Source organism: Ascaphus truei, chromosome 5 (genome assembly GCF_040206685.1).
Source record: "Ascaphus truei isolate aAscTru1 chromosome 5, aAscTru1.hap1, whole genome shotgun sequence".
Lineage (NCBI taxonomy): Eukaryota > Metazoa > Chordata > Amphibia > Anura > Ascaphidae > Ascaphus > Ascaphus truei.
Window position 1 is genome coordinate 1,547,433 of NC_134487.1, and position 18,681 is coordinate 1,566,113.

Consider the following 18,681-nt stretch of genomic DNA (forward strand, 5'->3'; position numbering starts at 1 on the left):
TGTGTGAGTCGGGGGGATAGGCAGAGGGTGTCTGAATCGGGATAGGCAGTGGGTGTATGAGTCGGGGGGATAGGCAGTGGGTGTGTGAGTCGGGGGGATAGGCAGTGGGTGTGTGAGTCGGGGGATAGGCAGTGGGTGTCTGAATCGGGGGATAGGCAGTGGGTGTGTGAGTCGGGGGGATAGGCAGTGGGTGTCTGAATCGGGGGATAGGCAGTGGGTGTGTGAGTCGGGGGATAGGCAGTGGGTGTATGAGTCGGGGGGATAGGCAGTGGGTGTGTGAGTCGGGGGATAGGCAGTGGGTGTATGAGTCGGGGGGATAGGCAGTGGATGTGTAAGTCAGGGGATAGGCAGTGGGTGTGTGAGTCGGGGGGATAGACAGTGGGTGTGTGAGTCGGGGGGATAGGCAGTGGGTGTGTGAGTCGGGGGATAGGCAGTGGGTGTATGAGTCGGGGGGATAGGCAGTGGGTGTGTGAGTCGGGGGGATAGGCAGTGGGTGTGTGAGTCGGGGGGATATGCAGTGGGTGTGTAACTCGGGGGATAGGCAGAGGGTGTATGAGTCGGGGGATAGGCAGTGGGTGAGTCGGGGGGATAGGCAGTGGGTGTGTAACTCGGGGGATAGGCAGAGGGTGTCTGAATCGGGGGATAGGCAGTGGGTGTGTGAGTCGGGGGATAGGCAGTGGGTGTGTAACTCGGGGGATAGGCAGTGGGTGTGTAAGTCGGGGGATAGGCAGTGGGTGTGTAACTCGGGGGATAGGCAGTGGGTGTGTATGTCGGGGGATAGACAGTGGGTGTGTGAGTCCTGGAGATATGCAGTGGGTGTGTAAGTCGGGGGATAGGCAGTGGGTGTGTGAGTCGGGGGATAGGCAGTGGGTGTATGAGTCGTGGGGATAGGTAGTGGGTGTGTAAGTCGGGGGATAGGCAGTCGGTGTGTAAGTCGGGGGATAGGCAGTGGGTGTGTAAGTCGGGGGATAGACAGAGGGTGTGTGAGTCGGGGGATAGGCAGTGGGTGTATGAGTCGGGGGGATAGGCAGTGGGTGTGTAACTCGGGGGATAGGCAGTGGGTGTGTAAGTCGGGGGGATAGGCAGTGGGTGTGTAAGTCGGGGGATAGGCAGTGGGTGTGTAACTCGGGGGATAGGCAGTGGGTGTGTAAGTCGGGGGGATAGGCAGTGGGTGTGAGAGTCGGTGGACAGGCAGTGGGTGTGTAACTCGGGGGATAGGCAGTTGATGTATGAGTCGGGGGGATAGGCAGTGGGTGTGTGAGTCGGGGGGATAGGCAGTGGGTGTGAGAGTCGGTGGACAGGCAGTGGGTGTGTTAGTCGGCGGGATAGGCAGTAGGTGTGTGAGTCGGGGGGATAGGCAGTGGGTGTGTAAGTCGGGGGATAGGCAGTGGGTGAGTTGGGGGGATAGGCAGTGGGTGTATGAGTCGGGGGATAGGCAGTGGGTGTGTGAGTGGGTGTTTTACCCTGCTTTTCTCAGCCTCTCCCTCCTCTCCTCCTTTAGAATGGCCGCTGGAAATGGACAGACGGTTCTATGTACAATTATAAGGCCTGGAAATCAGGTCTGCCGGATAACGCTAAAGGAAAAGAGTTCTGTGCTGTACTGACCAGCAGCTCCAGTGAGTAGCAAATCCCCAAAGCATCACTGACACCCCAATAAATATCTCATCTCCAATGCCCAGAAAACATAACACTGACACCATAATATATCTCACCGCTCATAGACGCCCCTAAAACCTTTTCACTGATACCCCAATATCTCACCTTTCAAAGACACCCACATACCATAACACTGACACTGTAATATGTCTCATCCCTCTGAGACACTGACACCCCAAGAACATATCACAGACACATCAATACCTCAACTCTCAGAGTCAGCCCAATATCTGATTTATGTGTGTATTTAATAGTCTCCAAGCTCCTGGATTCTCTCCCTTGTATTATCCTCTCTTCTCTCTCGGGGTATAAGAAGTGGAATGATGTCGTATGGTCTCCATGCTCCTGTATTCTCTCCCTTGTCTAATCCTCCTCTTCTCTCTCGGGGTATAAGAAGTGGAATGATGTTGCATGGTCTCCATGTTCTGGTTCTTCTCCCCTTGTCTAATCCTCTCTTCTCTCTCGGGGTATAAGAAAGTGGAATGATGTTGCATGGTCTCCATGCTCCTGTATCTCTCCTTGTCTAATCCTCTCTTCTCTCTCGGGGTATAAGAAGTGGAATGATTGTTGCATGGTCTCCATGCTCCTGGATTCTCTCCTTGTATTATCCTCTCTTCTCTCTCAGGGTATAAGAAGTGTAATGATATTGCATGGTCTCCATGCTCCTGTATTCTCTCCCTTGTCTAATCCTCTCTTCGGGTATAAGAAGTGGAATGATGTTGCATGGTCTCCATGCTCCTGTATTCTCTCCCTTGTCTAATCCTCTCTTCTCTCTCGGGTATAAGAAGTGGAATGATGTTGCATGGTCTCCATGCTCCTGGATTCTCTCCCTTGTCTAATCCTCTCCTTCTCTCTCGGGTATAAGAAGTGGAATGATGTTGCATGGTCTCCATGCTCCTGATTCTCTCCCTTGTCTAATCCTCTCTTCTCAGTCGGGTATAAGAAGTGGAATGATGTTGCATGGTCTCCATGCTCCTGTATTCTCTCCCTTGTATTATCCTCTCTTCTCTCTCGGGGTATAAGAAGTGAATGATGTTGCATGGTCTCCATGCTCCTGGATCTCTCCCTTGTCTAATCCTCTCTTCTCTCTCGGGGTATAGAAGTGGAATGATGTTGCATGGTCCTACATGCTCCTGGATTCTCTCCCTTGTCTAATCCTCTCTTCTCTCTCGGGGTATAAGAAGTGGAATGATGTTGCATGGTCTCCATGCTCCTGGATTCTCTCCCTTGTCTAATCCTCTCTTCTCTCTCAGGGTTATAAGAAGTGGAATGATGTCGCATGTGGGGGACACCGAAACTTTGTCTGTAAATACAAGTCCTGAAGTGACCCTTGTGACCTTGCCTTGCCATGCTGTAACGTCACCCTGTGATGTGATATGATTCTGGAGAACACACCGTTATCCTATGTAGTAAAAAGCTCTGAAATATCTCACGTGTGTGTGTACATCAGTGTGTATATTATTAATGTGTGTGTGGTGTGTGTGTGTGTAGGGTACATCAGTATGTATATTATTGTATGTGTGTGTAAGCATGTTGGTGTGCGGGAGTCAGTGTGTGTATCTGTGCGAGCATGTCTGTATGGGGGTCAGTGCATGTATTAATGTGTGTATCTGTGTGAGCATGTCCGTGTGTGTGTGCGAGCATGTTTATATATGGGGGTTAGTGTTTGTGTCTGTGTGAGCATGTCTGTGTGTGGGGATCAGTATGTATATTAATGTGTGTGTGTGTGTGTCAGTGTGTGAACATGCATGTCTGTGTGTGTGAGTCATTGTGTGTATTAATATGTATGTCTGTGCGAGCATCTTTGTGTGGGGGTGAGTGTGTGTGTCTGTGCGAGCATCTCTGTGTGGGGGTGAGTGTGTGTGTGTGCGAGCATCTGTGTGTAGGGGTGTGTGTGTCTGTGCGAGCATCTGTGTGTAGGGGTGAGTGTGTGTCTGTATAGACACACACAAGAAGAAACACGCTCTACCTAAGGTGACCGGAGATCATCAAACAAGCAGGTGCCCCGGGGAGGGCAAATAATATGAACACAAAAGGAATCCGGACGGAGCAGAGACGCTCCCAACGAAAAAGGTCCCTACGGCTCAGTGCTTGTAAGGGAAACGTACCCTATAGCATGCACTCAGTGCTAGTAAGGGAAACGTACCCTATAGCATGCACTCAGTGCTTGTAAGGGAAACGTACCCTATAGCATGCACTCAGTGCTAGTAAGGGAAACGTACCCTATAGCATGCACTCAGTGCTTGTAAGGGAAACGTACCCTATAGCATGCACTCAGTGCTAGTAAGGGAAACGTACCCTATAGCATGCACTCAGTGCTAGTAAGGGAAACGTACCCTATAGCATGCACTCAGTGCTTGTAAGGGAAACGTACCCTATAGCATGCACTCAGTGCTAGTAAGGGAAACGTACCCTATAGCATGCACTCAGTGCCTGTAAGGGAAACGTACCCTATAGCATGCACTCAGTGCTTGTAAGGGAAACGTACCCTATAGCATGCACTCAGTGCTAGTAAGGGAAAAGTACCATATAGCATGCACTCAGTGCAAGTAAGGGAAAAGGTCCCTATGAATAACTGTCACACACATGAATAGTTCGTGATTACCTCTCCCCGCTGCCTCCCGCTCCCAACCCCTCCCTGCCTTCCTCACCTGTCCCACCTCTACCTGCTGTCTCCCTCTCCCAACCCCTCCCTGCCTTCCTCACCTGTCCCACCTCTACCTGCTGTCTCCCGCTCCCAACCCCTCCCTGCCTTCTTCACCTGTCCCACCTCTACCTGCTGTCTCCCGCTCCCAACCCCTCCCTGCCTTCTTCACCTGTCCCACCTCTACCTGCTGTCTCCCGCTCCCAACCCCTCCCTGCCTTCTTCACCTGTCCCACCTCTCCCCGCTGTCTCCCGCTCCCAACCCCTCCCTGCCTTCCTCACCTGTCCCACCTCTACCTGCTGTCTCCCGCTCCCAACCCCTCCCTGCCTTCTTCACCTGTCCCACCTCTATCTGCTGTCTTGCGCTCCCAACCCCTCCCTGCCTTCTTCACCTGTCCCACCTCTATCTCTCCTTTCTGTCTCCCACTCCCAACCCCTCCGTCTTCCTCACCTGTCCCACCTCTACCTCTCCCCGCTGTCTCCCACTCCCAACCCCTCCCTGCCTTCTTCACCTGTCCCACCTCTACCTGCTGTCTTCCGCTCCCAACCCCTCCCTGCCTTCTTCATCTGTCCCACCTCTACCTCTCCCCGCTGTCTCCCGCTCCCAACCCCTCCCTGCCTTCTTCATCTGTCCCACTTTTACCTCTCCCCGCTGTCTCCCGCTCCCAACCCTTCCCTGCCTTCCTCATCTGTCCCACCTCTACCTCCCCGCTGTCTCCCACTCCAAACCCCTCCCTGCCTTCCTCACCTGTCCCATCGCTGCCTCCCGCTCCCAACCCCTCCCTGCCTTCCTCACCTGTCCCACCTCTACCTGCTGTCTCCCGCTCCCAACCCCTCCCTGCCTTCTTCACCTGTCCCATCGCTGCCTCCCGCTCCCAACCCCTCCCTGCCTTCCTCACCTGTCCCACCTCTACCTGCTGTCTCCCGCTCCCAAATCCTCCCTGCCTTCTTCACCTGTCCCACCTCTACCTGCTGTCTCCCGCTCCCAACCCCTCCCTGCCTTCTTCACCTGTCCCACCTCTATCTGCTGTCTTCCGCTCCCAACCCCTCCTTGCCTTCTTCACCTGTCCCACCTCTACCTCTCCCTGCTGTCTCCCACTCCCAACCCCTCCCTGTCTTCCTCACCTGTCCCACCTCTACCTCGCCCCGCTGTCTCCCACTCCCAACCCCTCCCTGCCTTCTTCACCTGTCCCACCTCTACCTCTCCCCGCTGTCTCCCACTCCCAACCCCTCCCTGCCTTCTTCACCTGTCCCACCTCTACCTCTCCCCGCTGTCTCCCACTCCCAACCCCTGCCTGCCTTCTTCACCTGTCCCACCTCTACCTCTTCCCGCTGTCTCCCACTCCCAACCCCTCCCTGCCTTCTTCACCTGTCCCACCTCTACCTGCTGTCTTCCGCTCCCAACCCCTCCCTGCCTTCCTCATCTGTCCCATCTCTACCTCTCCCCAGTCTCCCGCTCCCAACCCCTCCCTGCCTTCCTCACCTGTCCCATCTCTACCTCTCCCCAGTCTCCCGCTCCCAACCCCTCCCTGCCTTCCTCACCTGTCCCATCTCTACCTCTCCCCAGTATCCCGCTCCCAACCCCTCCCTGCCTTCTTCACCTGTCCCATCGCTGCCTCCCGCTCCCAACCCCTCCCTGCCTTCCTCACCTGTCCCACCTCTACCTGCTGTCTCCCGCTCCCAACCCCTCCCTGCCTTCTTCACCTGTCCCACCTCTACCTGCTGTCTCCCGCTCCCAACCCCTCCCTGCCTTCTTCACCTGTCCCACCTCTCCCCGCTGTCTCCCGCTCCCAACCCCTCCCTGCCTTCCTCACCTGTCCCACCTCTACCTGCTGTCTCCCGCTCCCAACCCCTCCCTGCCTTCCTCACCTGTCCCACCTCTCCCCGCTCCCAACCCCTCCCTGCCTTCCTCACCTGTCCCACCTCTACCTGCTGTCTCCCGCTCCCAACCCCTCCCTGCCTTCTTCACCTGTCCCACCTCTATCTCTCCCTGCTGTCTCCCACTCCCAACCCCTCGCTGTCTTCCTCACCTGTCCCACCTCTACCTCTCCCCGCTGTCTCCCACTCCCAACCCCTCCCTGCCTTCTTCACCTGTCCCACCTCTACCTGCTGTCTTCCGCTCCCAACCCCTCCCTGCCTTCTTCATCTGTCCCACCTCTACCTCTCCCCGTTGTCTCCCGCTCCCAACCCCTCCCTGCCTTCTTCATCTGTCCCACTTTTACCTCTCCCCGCTGTCTCCCGCTCCCAACCCTTCCCTGCCTTCCTCATCTGTCCCACCTCTACCTCCCCGCTGTCTCCCACTCCAAACCCCTCCCTGCCTTCCTCACCTGTCCCATCGCTGCCTCCCGCTCCCAACCCCTCCCTGCCTTCCTCACCTGTCCCACCTCTACCTGCTGTCTCCCGCTCCCAACCCCTCCCTGCCTTCTTCACCTGTCCCATCGCTGCCTCCCGCTCCCAACCCCTCCCTGCCTTCCTCACCTGTCCCACTTCTACCTGCTGTCTCCCGCTCCCAAATCCTCCCTGCCTTCTTCACCTGTCCCACCTCTACCTGCTGTCTCCCGCTCCCAACCCCTCCCTGCCTTCTTCACCTGTCCCACCTCTATCTGCTGTCTTCCGCTCCCAACCCCTCCTTGCCTTCTTCACCTGTCCCACCTCTACCTCTCCCTGCTGTCTCCCACTCCCAACCCCTCCCTGCCTTCTTCACCTGTCCCACCTCTACCTCTCCCCGCTGTCTCCCACTCCCAACCCCTCCCTGCCTTCTTCACCTGTCCCACCTCTACCTCTCCCCGCTGTCTCCCACTCCCAACCCCTCCCTGCCTTCTTCACCTGTCCCACCTCTACCTCTTCCCGCTGTCTCCCACTCCCAACCTCTCCCTGCCTTCTTCACCTGTCCCACCTCTACCTCTCCCCGCTGTCTCCCACTCCCAACCCCTCCCTGCCTTCTTCACCTGTCCCACCTCTACCTGCTGTCTTCCGCTCCCAACCCCTCCCTGCCTTCTTCACCTGTCCCACCTCTACCTGCTGTCTTCCGCTCCCAACCCCTCCCTGCCTTCTTCATCTGTCCCACCTCTACCTCTCCCCACTGTCTCCCCCTCCCAACCCCTCCCTGCCTTCCTCACCTGTCCCATCTCTACCTCTCCCCAGTCTCCCGCTCCCAACCCCTCCCTGCCTTCCTCACCTGTCCCATCTCTACCTCTCCCCAGTCTCCCGCTCCCAACCCCTCCCTGCCTTCCTCACCTGTCCCACCTCTACCTCTCCCCGCTGTCTCCCACTCCCAACCCCTCCCTGCCTTCACCTGTCCCACCTCTACCTGCTGTCTCCCGCTCCCAACCCCTCCCTGCCTTCTTTACCTGTCCCACCTCTACCTCTCCCCACTGTCTCCCGCTCCCAACCCCTCCCTGCCTTCCTCATCTGTCCCATCTCTACCTCTCCCCAGTCTCCCGCTCCCAACCCCTCCCTGCCTTCCTCACCTGTCCCATCTCTACCTCTCCCCACTGTCTCCCGCTCCCAACCCCTCCCTGCCTTCTTTACCTGTCCCACCTCTACCTCTCCCCACTGTCTCCCGCTCCCAACCCCTCCCTGCCTTCCTCATCTGTCCCATCTCTACCTCTCCCCAGTCTCCCGCTCCCAACCCCTCCCTGCCTTCCTCACCAGTCCCATCTCTACCTCTCCCCAGTCTCCCGCTCCCAACCCCTCCCTGCCTTCTTCACCTGTCCCATCGCTGCTTCCCGCTCCCAACCCCTCCCTGCCTTCCTCACCTGTCCCACCTCTACCTGCTGTCTCCCGCTCCCAACCCCTCCCTGCCTTCTTCACCTGTCCCACCTCTACCTGCTGTCTCCCGCTCCCAACCCCTCCCTGCCTTCTTCACCTGTCCCACCTCTCCCCGCTGTCTCCCGCTCCCAACCCCTCCCTGCCTTCCTCACCTGTCCCACCTCTACCTGCTGTCTCCCGCTCCCAACCCCTCCCTGCCTTCTTCACCTGTCCCACCTCTATCTGCTGTCTTGCGCTCCCAACCCCTCCCTGCCTTCTTCACCTGTCCCACCTCTATCTCTCCCTGCTGTCTCCCACTCCCAACCCCTCCCTGTCTTCCTCACCTGTCCCACCTCTACCTTTCCCCGCTGTCTCCCACTCCCAACCCCTCCCTGCCTTCTTCACCTGTCCCACCTCTACCTGCTGTCTTCCGCTCCCACCCCTCCCTGCCTTCTTCATCTGTCCCACCTCTACCTCTCCCGCTGTCTCCCGCTCCCAACCCTTCCCTGCCTTCCTCATCTGTCCACCTCTACCTCCCCGCTGTCTCCCACTCCAAACCCCTCCCTGCCTTCCTCACCTGTCCCATCGCTGCCTCCCGCTCCAACCCCTCCCTGCCTTCCTCACCTGTCCCACCTCTACCTGCTGTCTCCCGCTCCCAACCCCTCCCTGCCTTCTTCACCTGTCCCATCGCTGCCTCCCGCTCCCAACCCCTCCCTGCCTTCCTCACCTGTCCCACCTCTACCTGCTGTCTCCCGCTCCCAAATCCTCCCTGCCTTCTTCACCTGTCCCACCTCTACCTGCTGTCTCCCGCTCCCAACCCCTCCCTGCCTTCTTCACCTGTCCCACCTCTATCTGCTGTCTTCCGCTCCCAACCCCTCCTTGCCTTCTTCACCTGTCCCACCTCTACCTCTCCCTGCTGTCTCCCACTCCCAACCCCTCCCTGTCTTCCTCACCTGTCCCACCTCTACCTCGCCCCGCTGTCTCCACTCCCAACCCCTCCCTGCCTTCTTCACCTGTCCCACCTCTACCTCTCCCCGCTGTCTCCCACTCCCAACCCCTCCCTGCCTTCTTCACCTGTCCCACCTCTACCTCTCCCCGCTGTTTCCCACTCCCAACCCATCCCTGCCTTCTTCACCTGTCCCACCTCTACCTCTTCCCGCTGTCTCCCACTCCCAACCTCTCCCTGCCTTCTTCACCTGTCCCACCTCTACCTCTCCCCGCTGTCTCCCACTCCCAACCCCTCCCTGCCTTCTTCACCTGTCCCACCTCTACCTGCTGTCTTCCGCTCCCAACCCCTCCCTGCCTTCTTCATCTGTCCCACCTCTACCTCTCCCTGCTGTCTCCCGCTCCCAACCCCTCCCTGCCTTCTTTACCTGTCCCACCTCTACCTCTCCCACTGTCTCCCGCTCCCAACCCCTCCCTGCCTTCCTCATCTGTCCCATCTCTACCTCTCCCCAGTCTCCCGCTCCCAACCCCTCCCTGCCTTCCTCACCTGTCCCATCTCTACCTCTCCCCGCTGTCTCCCACTCCCAACCCCTCCCTGCCTTCACCTGTCCCACTCTACCTGCTGTCGCCCGCTCCCAACCCCTCCCTGCCTTCCTCACCTGTCCCATCTCTACCTCTCCCCACTGTCTCCCGCTCCCAACCCCTCCCTGCCTTCTTCACCTGTCCCATCTCTACCTCTCCCCACTGTCTCCCGCTCCCTGCCTTCCTCATCTGTCCCATCTCTACCTCTCCCCGCTGTCTCCCACTCCCAACCCCTCCCTGCCTTCACCTGTCCCACCTCTACCTGCTGTCGCCCGCTCCCAACCCCTCCCTGCCTTCCTCACCTGTCCCATCTCTACCTCTCCCCACTGTCTCCCGCTCCCTGCCTTCCTCATCTGTCCCACCTCTACCTCTCCCCGCTATCTCCCACTCCCAACCCCTCCCTGCCTTCCTCATCTATCCCACCTCTACCTGCTGTCTCCCGCTCCCAACCCCTCCCTGCCTTCCTCATCTGTCCCATCTCTACCTCTCCCCAGTCTCCCGCTCCCAGATGAAGCATGTGTAGGTTCAGGCTGAGTATCAGTACTACGCGCGGCTCCCATTGTCACTCGGACACACAGCATCCAATCACAACGTGAGGACAGACATGAATAAGTATTTATAATTACAGTGTAAATAATAATCCTATCAAGCTGATCAGGAGGTATGTGATAAGAAAGTGGCACGCGTCGTGGCCTCGCGGCGGTCAGTGTCCCACGTGGGCGGAGTCAGTGTCCCACGTGGGCGGAGTCAGTGTCCCACGTGGGCGGAGTCAGTGTCCCACGTGGGCGGAGTCAGTGTCCCACGTGGGCGGTGCCAGTGAGGAGATGTCCCAGATCCCGCATGGATTGACAGATACCCAGCCCGAAACGGTGTGAATTCTGGGGGGAAAACACACAGAATCAGACACACCAAGAAAGAGTAATACCGTTATAACTAGGTACTAATACTCTAATATCAGGATACCCTTATAATAATAATACCCTAATCATGAGAGGGGGACACCCTGACTCTGATACACAATGCTGATACCTCATGCCCTAATCCTGATACATTACTCATAATACCCCGATTCTTCCCAAAGTATTACGTTATTGAGGAGATCAGATGTTACCCTGATATACACACACACACACACACACACACACACACACACACACACACACACACACACACACACACACACACACACACACACACACACACACCCACAGTGTATGTTGTATGATTTCTGTACATGAGTATGTTGTATGATTTCTGTACATGAGAGTATGTTGTATGATTTCTGTACATGTCATGTATGTTGTATGATTTCTATAGATGAGTGTATGTTGTATGATTTCTGTACATGCTTTTATGTTGTATGATTTCTGTACATGAGAGTATGTTGTATGATTTCTGTACATGAGTGTATGTTGTATGATTTCTATACATGCGTGTATGTTGTATGATTTCTGTACATGCGTGTATGTTGTATGATTTCTGTACATGCGTGTATGTTGTATGATTTCTGTACATGCGTGTATGTTGTATGATTTCTGTACATGCGTGTATGTTGTATGATTTCTGTACATGCGTGTATGTTGTACGATTTCTGTACATGCGTGTATGTTGTACGATTTCTGTACATGAGAGTATGTTGTATGATTTCAATACGAGTGTATGTTGTATGATTTCTGTACATGCCGTGTATGTTGTATGATTTATGTACATGAGAGTATGTTGTAAGATTTATGTACATGCGTGTATGTTGTATGATTTCTGTACATGAGTGTATGTTGTATGATTTCTGTACATGAGTGTTGTATGATTTCTGTACATGAGTGTATGTTGTATGATTTCTATACATGAGTGTATGTTGTATGATTTCTGTACATGCATGTATGTTGTATGATTTCTGTACATGCCGTGTATGTTGTATGATTTCTGTACATGCGTGTATGTTGTATGATTTCTGTACATGCGTGTATGTTGTATGATTTCTGTACATGAGTGTATGTTGTATGATTTCTGTACATGAGTGTATGTTGTATGATTTCTGTACATGAGAGTATGTTGTATGATTTCTGTACATGCTTTTATGTTGTATGATTTCTGTACATGAGTGTATGTTGTATGATTTCTGTACATGAGAGTATGTTGCATGATTTCTGTACATGAGTGTATGTTGTATGATTTCTGTACATGAGAGTATGTTGTATGATTTCTGTACATGCTTTTATGTTGTATGATTTCTGTACATGAGTGTATGTTGTATGATTTCTGTACATGAGTATGTTGTATGATTTCTGTACATGAGTGTATGTTGTATGATTTCTATACATGAGTTTATGTTGTATGATTTCTGTACATGCCATGTATGTTGTATGATTTCTATACATGAGTGTATGTTGTATGATTTCTGTACATGAGAGTATGTTGTATGATTTCTGTACATGTGTGTATGTTGTATGATTTCTGTACATGAGAGTATGTTGTATGATTTCTATACATGTGTATGTTGTATGATTTCTGTACATGTGTGTATGTTGTATGATTTCTGTATATGCGTGTATATTAACAAAACACACAAAACCCCATCAAGCTCTTTTTGGGAACCCCTGAGCCCCCACAAAATATATATATGTATATAAGTGTCAAAAAGGAGTGCTATTGAGCAGACCCTGTTCGCAAGTCCTAACACTACCAGATAAAATACTAATATACCTATATTAGGATTAAAATGCTTTGGCCAAAGGGTTAAACTAAATGACCCTTTTTCAAGAGAATATATAAGTATTTTCCTGTGTATTTTTGTCACGTTGGATGTAGCATTGGGCTTCTCTGTCGCTTGTTGTATACATTTGCCACGCTCAATAGCTCTCCATTTTGACACTTATATACATATATATATATATTTTGTGGGGCTCAGGGGTTCCCAAAAAGAGCTTACTGGGGTTTTGTGTTCTGTTAACCTATTCCCAGCTGGTGGAGATTAGTGGCTCCTCCTTCCCAGGGTTTAAGCCCGCCCCTCCCCACTTCCCTAGTTTGCAGGTCCTATCATTCTGCTGGATATAGACCCACTGTGGTCTGTCTCCCTCCTAATAGAGGTAAATGAGAATTTTAATCCTAATAGAGGTATATTAGTATTTTATCTGGTAGTGTTAGGCCTTGTGAACTGGGTCTGCCTTGTCGTGGCTCGCAAGCTTACAACGCTTTGGCCAAAGGGTTAAACTAAATGACCCTATTTCAAGAGAATATATAAGTATGTTACTGTGTATTTCTGTCATGTTGGATGTAGCATTGGGATTCTCTGTCTATGCCCTCACACACACCCCTCTATAATCTCATACCCCTCTACATCGCTCCTGCCCTCTGTCCACCCCTTCTCCCACCCCTTTCCTGCCTTCTGCCCAATCTCCCACCCCCTCGCTGCCCTCTGCCCCTTCTCCCACCCCTTTCCTGCCCTCTGCCCCGTCTCCCACCCCCTCCCTGCTCTCTGATGCCCTCTCCTCAAGAGCTCACCGTCTCTGGGCTGGAGAACTTGCTGGAGATGTGCAGCGTGATGAGATTTTCCCCAGCAAAGATGTAAGAGACGCCATAACCATCATCCGCCACCTGGGAGGGGAGAGAGAGACACACCGAGGGGGGGGGGGAGAGACACACCGGGGGGGGGGGAGAGAGACACACAGCGGGAGAGAGAGACACACCGGGGGGGGAGAGAGAGACACACCGGGGGGGGGGGAGAGAGAGACACACCGATGGGGGGGGGAGAGAGACACACCGGGGGGGGGGGGAGAGAGAGACACACCGGGGGGGGGGGGAGAGAGAGGGAAAGAGAGACGGGAGAGAGTAAGAGAGCGATATAGGGTGTTAGAGAGAGAGAGATGGGGAGGAGAGAGAGAGCGACAGGGTGGGAAGGAGAGAGAGAGACAGGGTGGGAGGAGAGAGAGGGACAGGGAGGGAGATTGAGAGACAGGGGTGGAGAGACAGACCGGGGGGAGGAGAGCGATGGGGAGGAGAGCGATGGGGAGGAGAGAGAGGCAGGGGGAGGAGAGATGGAGAGGGAAGCAGAGATGGAGAGGAGGAGGAGAGACAGAGATGGGGGAGGAGAGAGACAGGGAGGAGGAGAGGGATATAAATATGGGGGGTGAGAGAGAGACCGGGGCGAGGAGAGAGATGGCGGAGGGGAGACAGGTAGGGGGAGGAGAGAGACCGGGGGGAGCAGAGATGGAGAGGGGGAGAGGGGGAGGAGAGAGACAGGGGGGAGGAGAGAGAGACAGGGGGGAGGAGAGAGACGGAGGGGGAGGAGAGAGACCGGGGGGAGGAGAAAGAGATAGGGGGGTGAGATAAGGGGGGGGGGGACAGAGAGAGTAAAAGAGAGATACAGGGAGAGAGATAGGGATAGAGGAAAAGAGAGAGAGACATGGAGAGAGAGAGAGACACACACAGGGAGAGTGATAAACACAGGGAGGCAGAGATGAGAGTGAGAGATGGGGAGAGGTAGAGATGGAGAGCGAGAAAGACAGGAAGAGAGAACCAGGGGCACAGAGGGAGAAAGGGAGAGAGAGTGAGAGTGAGAGTGAGAGTGAGAGAGAGAGAGAGAGAGAGAGAGAGAGAGAGAGAGAGAGGTAGAGGTAGAGATCGGGTGAGAGAGGAAGAGGGGGAGAGAGAGAGTCACAGGCGGGAGAGACAGGAAGAGGAAGAGACAGACCGGAAAAGAGAAAAAGATGGAGTTAGAGAGAGAGAGAGAGTCATGATGCTGACACAGCCCTTAGTAATGAGAGTGTGGCGTTATGTTACAGACTGTGGAGTTACAGTATGCTAGAGGGTGTGGAGTTATGTTAGAGGGAGTGTGGAGTTATGTTAGAGGAGTGGAGTTATGTTAGAGGATGTGGAGTTATGTTAGAGGTGTGGAGTTATGTTAGAGGATATGGAGTTATGTTAGAGGATATGGAGTTATGTTAGAGGGTGTGGAGTTATGTTAGAGGGAGTGTGGAGTTATGTTAGAGGGAGTGTGGAGTTATGTTAGAGGGTGTGGAGTTATGTTAGAGGGTGTGTGGAGTTATGTTAGAGGGTGTGGAGTTATGTTAGAGGGTGTGGAGTTATGTTAGAGAGTGTGGAGTTATGTTAGAGGGAGTGTGGAGTTATGTTAGAGATTGTGGATTTATGTTAGAGGGTGTGGAGTTACGTTAGAGGAGTGTGGAGTTATGTTAGAGGGTGTGGAGTTATGTTAGAGGGTGTGGAGTTATGTTAGAGGGAGTGGAGTTATGTTAGAGGAGTGTGGAGTTATGTTAGAGGAGTGTGGAGTTATGTTAGAGGTGTGGAGTTATGTTAGAGGGTGTGGAGTTATGTTTGAGGGAGTGTGGAGTTATGTTAGAGGGAGTGTGGAATTATATTAGAGGGAGTGTGGAGCTATGTTAGAGGGAGTGTGGAGTTATGTTAGAGGGCGTGGAGTTATGTTATAGGGAGTGTGGAGTTATGTTAGAGGGAGTGTGGAGTTATGTTAGAGGGAGTGTGGAGTTATGTTAGAGGGAGTGTGGAGTTATGTTAGAGGGTGTGGAGTTATGTTAGAGTGTGGAGTTATGTTAGAGGGTGTGGAGTTATGTTAGAGGAGTGGAGTTATGTTAGAGGGAGTGGAGTTATGTTAGAGGGAGTGGAGTTATGTTAGAGGGAGTGTGGAGTTATGTTAGAGGGTGTGGAGTTATGTTAGAGGGAGTGTGGAGTTATGTTAGAGGGAGTGTGGAGTTATGTTTGAGGGAGTGTGGAGTTATGTTAGAGGGAGTGGAGTTATGTTAGAGGGAGTGTGGAGTTATGTTAGAGGGAGTGTGGAGTTATGTTAGAGGAGTGTGGAGTTATGTTAGAGGGAGTGTGGAGTTATGTTAGAGGGAGTGTGGAGTTATGTTAGAGGGAGTGTGGAGTTATGTTAGAGTGTGGAGTTATGTTAGAGGGTGTGGAGTTATGTTAGAGGGAGTGTGGAGTTATGTTAGAGGGAGTGTGGAGTTATGTTAGAGGGAGTGGAGTAATGTTAGAGGGTGTGTGGAGTTATGTTAGAGGGAGTGTGGAGTTATGTTAGAGGGAGTGTGGAGTTATGTTAGAGGTGTGTTGTATCTTGTGAGTTATGTTAGAGAGTGTGTGGAGTTGAACCCCCCCCCCCCTTGCTAACCTTTCCCCTCCCTCATTTTCTTCCTCTTTTCCCTGACACTGACTGGATGTCCCTCACCTCCAGCCTATGACTGACCGGTACAAACCTATCCCCTCCCCACTGACTGGGCCAACCCCCCCTGTCACTGACCAGTTCCCTCCCTTCCCCCATCAGGGCCTGGTCCAAATCCCCCTATCACTGACCAGTCCAAACCCCCTGATATGACCAATTAACCCGCCCCCCCCCTACCCCTCTTACTGACCGGTCCAAACCCCCCTCCTGCCGACACGTGATTCGGGAACTTCTCCAAATCAAACAATTTCTGCTGCTGCTGCGGAGTCTGAGATGTTGAGAGACGCCAGGCTCAGAGAGTACCTGCAGTATACAGAGAGAGTACCTGCAGTATACAGAGAGAGTACCTGCAGTATACAGAGAGAGTACCTGCAGTATACAGGGAGAGTACCTGCAGCATACAGGGAGAGTACCTGCAGTATACAGAGAGAGTACCTGCAGTATACAGAGAGAGTACCTGCAGTATACAGGGAGAGTACCTGCATTATACAGAGAGAGTACCTGCAGTATACAGGGAGAGTACCTGCAGTATACAGGGAGAGTACCTGCAGTATACAGAGAGAGTACCTGCAGTATACAGGGAGAGTACTTGCAGTATACAGGGAGAGTACTTGCCGTATACAGGGAGAGTACTTGCCGTATACAGGGAGAGTACTTGCAGTATACAGAGAGAGTACCTGCAGTATACAGGGAGAGTACCTGCAGTATACAGGGAGAGTACCTGCAGTATACAGAGAGAGTACCTGCAGTATACAGGGAGAGTACCTGCAGTATACAGGGAGAGTACCTGCAGTATACAGGGAGAGTACCTGCAGTATACAGGGAGAGTACTTGCAGTATACAGGGAGAGTACTTGCCGTATACAGGGAGAGTACTTGCAGTATACAGAGAGAGTACCTGCAGTATACAGGGAGAGTACCTGCAGTATACAGGGAGAGTACCTGCAGTATACAGAGAGAGTACTTGCAGTATACAGGGAGAGTACCTGCAGTATACAGGGAGAGTACCTGCAGTATACAGGGAGAGTACCTGCAGTATACAGAGAGAGTACCTGCAGTATACAGAGAGAGTACCTGCAGTATACAGAGATAGTACCTGCAGTATACAGAGAGAGTACCTGCAGTATACAGGGAGAGTACCTGCATTATACAGAGAGAGTACTTGCAGTATACAGGGAGAGTACTTGCAGTATACAGGGAGAGTACCTGCAGCATACAGAGAGAGTACCTGCAGCACAGGGATACTGGGTGCTCTCACCTGCTGAAGGAAGGGGGACTCAGTACCCAGGTAACGTGACACGAGGTACAGACAGAAGAGGTGCCGGTCGATACCCTGTCCTGTCATTGCCAAACGATACATGAGCTGGTGCCGTTCAGCAGCGGCGCGGTACAGAGCCAGGCGCGTGTCCAGCTGTGGGACAAAGGGCCGGAGTCAGATGGGGGACACTGGCTGTAGGTGTTTTTTTATAGGCACTGAAGTATTGATACTCACTCTATGGAATTTATACTCATGTGCAGGGGGGGGTGTATGGGGGGGGATACTGACTGGGGTACTACTAGGAAATACTGACCCAGAGTTTATAAGGTAACGGTATGATGCCCCCCTCTCCCTGACAAGTGACCCGCAGGAGTTCCTTGACTGACACGTGTGACCCGTGTGAGCTCTCTGACTGACACGTGTCACGTGGGTTGCTTCCTGGCTGACATGTGTGACCTGCATGAGCTCCCTGGCCGACACGTGACCCGCGGGGGTGGGTGGGTGTGGGTGTTTTGAAAAAGGAGCACGCCTGAGGTACCCCGGGAGATATGCAAAGTATATTTAAATGAGTCACATCACACACTTTGTAAAAGGATTTCCATAACAACTATATTGAATTGATATTAAGCCTAAGGCACCAAGTGACCGCAATGGTGTCAGACCAGACAGGACTAGAACCCACAACCACTACTTTTCTAGGCAACAGCTCTACTAGTGTGAGCTAAACCAGCTGATGGTTGGTACCACTGTCACAGGATACTAAGTTATGAGCTGTACTTCTCATTGAGTGCTCATATCTGTACAGGGCATTTTACCCTCTTCTGGGATAGAGAAGCATATCTAATAAGCAGCCTACCGCCATGATGCGCCTTCTGCCGCGGGAAGACACCTTATAGTCCATGTATGTGACCAGGCTATAATGTATTCCAGCACCGGAGGTGCCTTATGGCAGAACACTACTTAGTAAATATGGCCCACTGTCTTTACCCTGTATAAGATTAGAAGTAATAACTCGAGTCACCAGCTCCCTGCGTTATTGTCACGGGAGACTCCTGTGGCGGGTAGGATCTCGGTGGCCGGAACAGCAGGAGCGTAGTAGGGGTCACAATCAGAGGTCCGAGGCAGGTGGCAGATAGCTGTCAGGAATCCACTCCTGGCTTTGGCTGGAGCCCATCCATCCGGAGCTTTGCAGGTTCCAGACAATCTATTCCCTGCTTCTGCAATCCCCTGCCTCCTGCTGCCTCCTGTGCAGCTCTGGCCTGATTGGCTTCCTGTGCTATTTAGTGCCTGCCCCGCCCTCAGGAAGTTGCTGGACATAGACTTTGCAATCCAAGTTGAAAGTAACTGTGCTTGTCACAGACTCTCTGTTTGGCCTGCCACGCCTCCTTGTGCCTTGTATCCTGCTTCCAGTCCCCGGCATCCCAAGGCCTTCTTGCATAGCAGCCCCGGCGCTGCTTTCCTTGTTCCTGGCAGATTTCGCCTGCGCCGCGCTGTAGCGGCTACGCTGGTTTCCCCAGCATTTCCTGTGGCTTTTCTGTCTCAATTCCTGTCTCTTTGTCTCCTCAGTGATCCTTTGCGTACCGAACCGGCCTGGCTGTGGATCCGCTCTGGTCTTCTACCCCTGGTCTGTATCCTGACCCCCTGGACACCCCAT

The 18,681-nt window shown here is 53.3% G+C and overlaps 2 protein-coding genes across 2 annotated transcripts in view; one reads left to right on the forward strand and one right to left on the reverse strand.

Annotated features, from left to right (window-relative positions):
- The window catches only part of LOC142494330 (regenerating islet-derived protein 4-like), a 57,730-nt gene extending 55,387 nt beyond the window's left edge, over positions 1-2,343 (forward strand). Inside the window, exons 4-5 of the mRNA XM_075598889.1 lie at positions 1,502-1,616; positions 2,282-2,343. Of these exons, the coding sequence (XP_075455004.1) occupies positions 1,502-1,616; positions 2,282-2,343 (177 nt within the window). The remainder of the gene's footprint in view (positions 1-1,501; positions 1,617-2,281) is intronic.
- Positions 2,344-10,178: 7,835 nt separating this feature from the next.
- Positions 10,179-18,681, reverse strand: part of CPT1B (carnitine palmitoyltransferase 1B) — a 203,219-nt gene continuing 194,716 nt past the window's right edge. Inside the window, exons 14-17 of the mRNA XM_075599234.1 lie at positions 17,028-17,180; positions 15,961-16,073; positions 13,079-13,171; positions 10,179-10,455 (exon numbers count right to left, since the gene is read on the reverse strand). Coding sequence (XP_075455349.1) covers positions 10,347-10,455; positions 13,079-13,171; positions 15,961-16,073; positions 17,028-17,180 — 468 coding nt within the window. The 3' untranslated portion in view covers positions 10,179-10,346. The remainder of the gene's footprint in view (positions 10,456-13,078; positions 13,172-15,960; positions 16,074-17,027; positions 17,181-18,681) is intronic.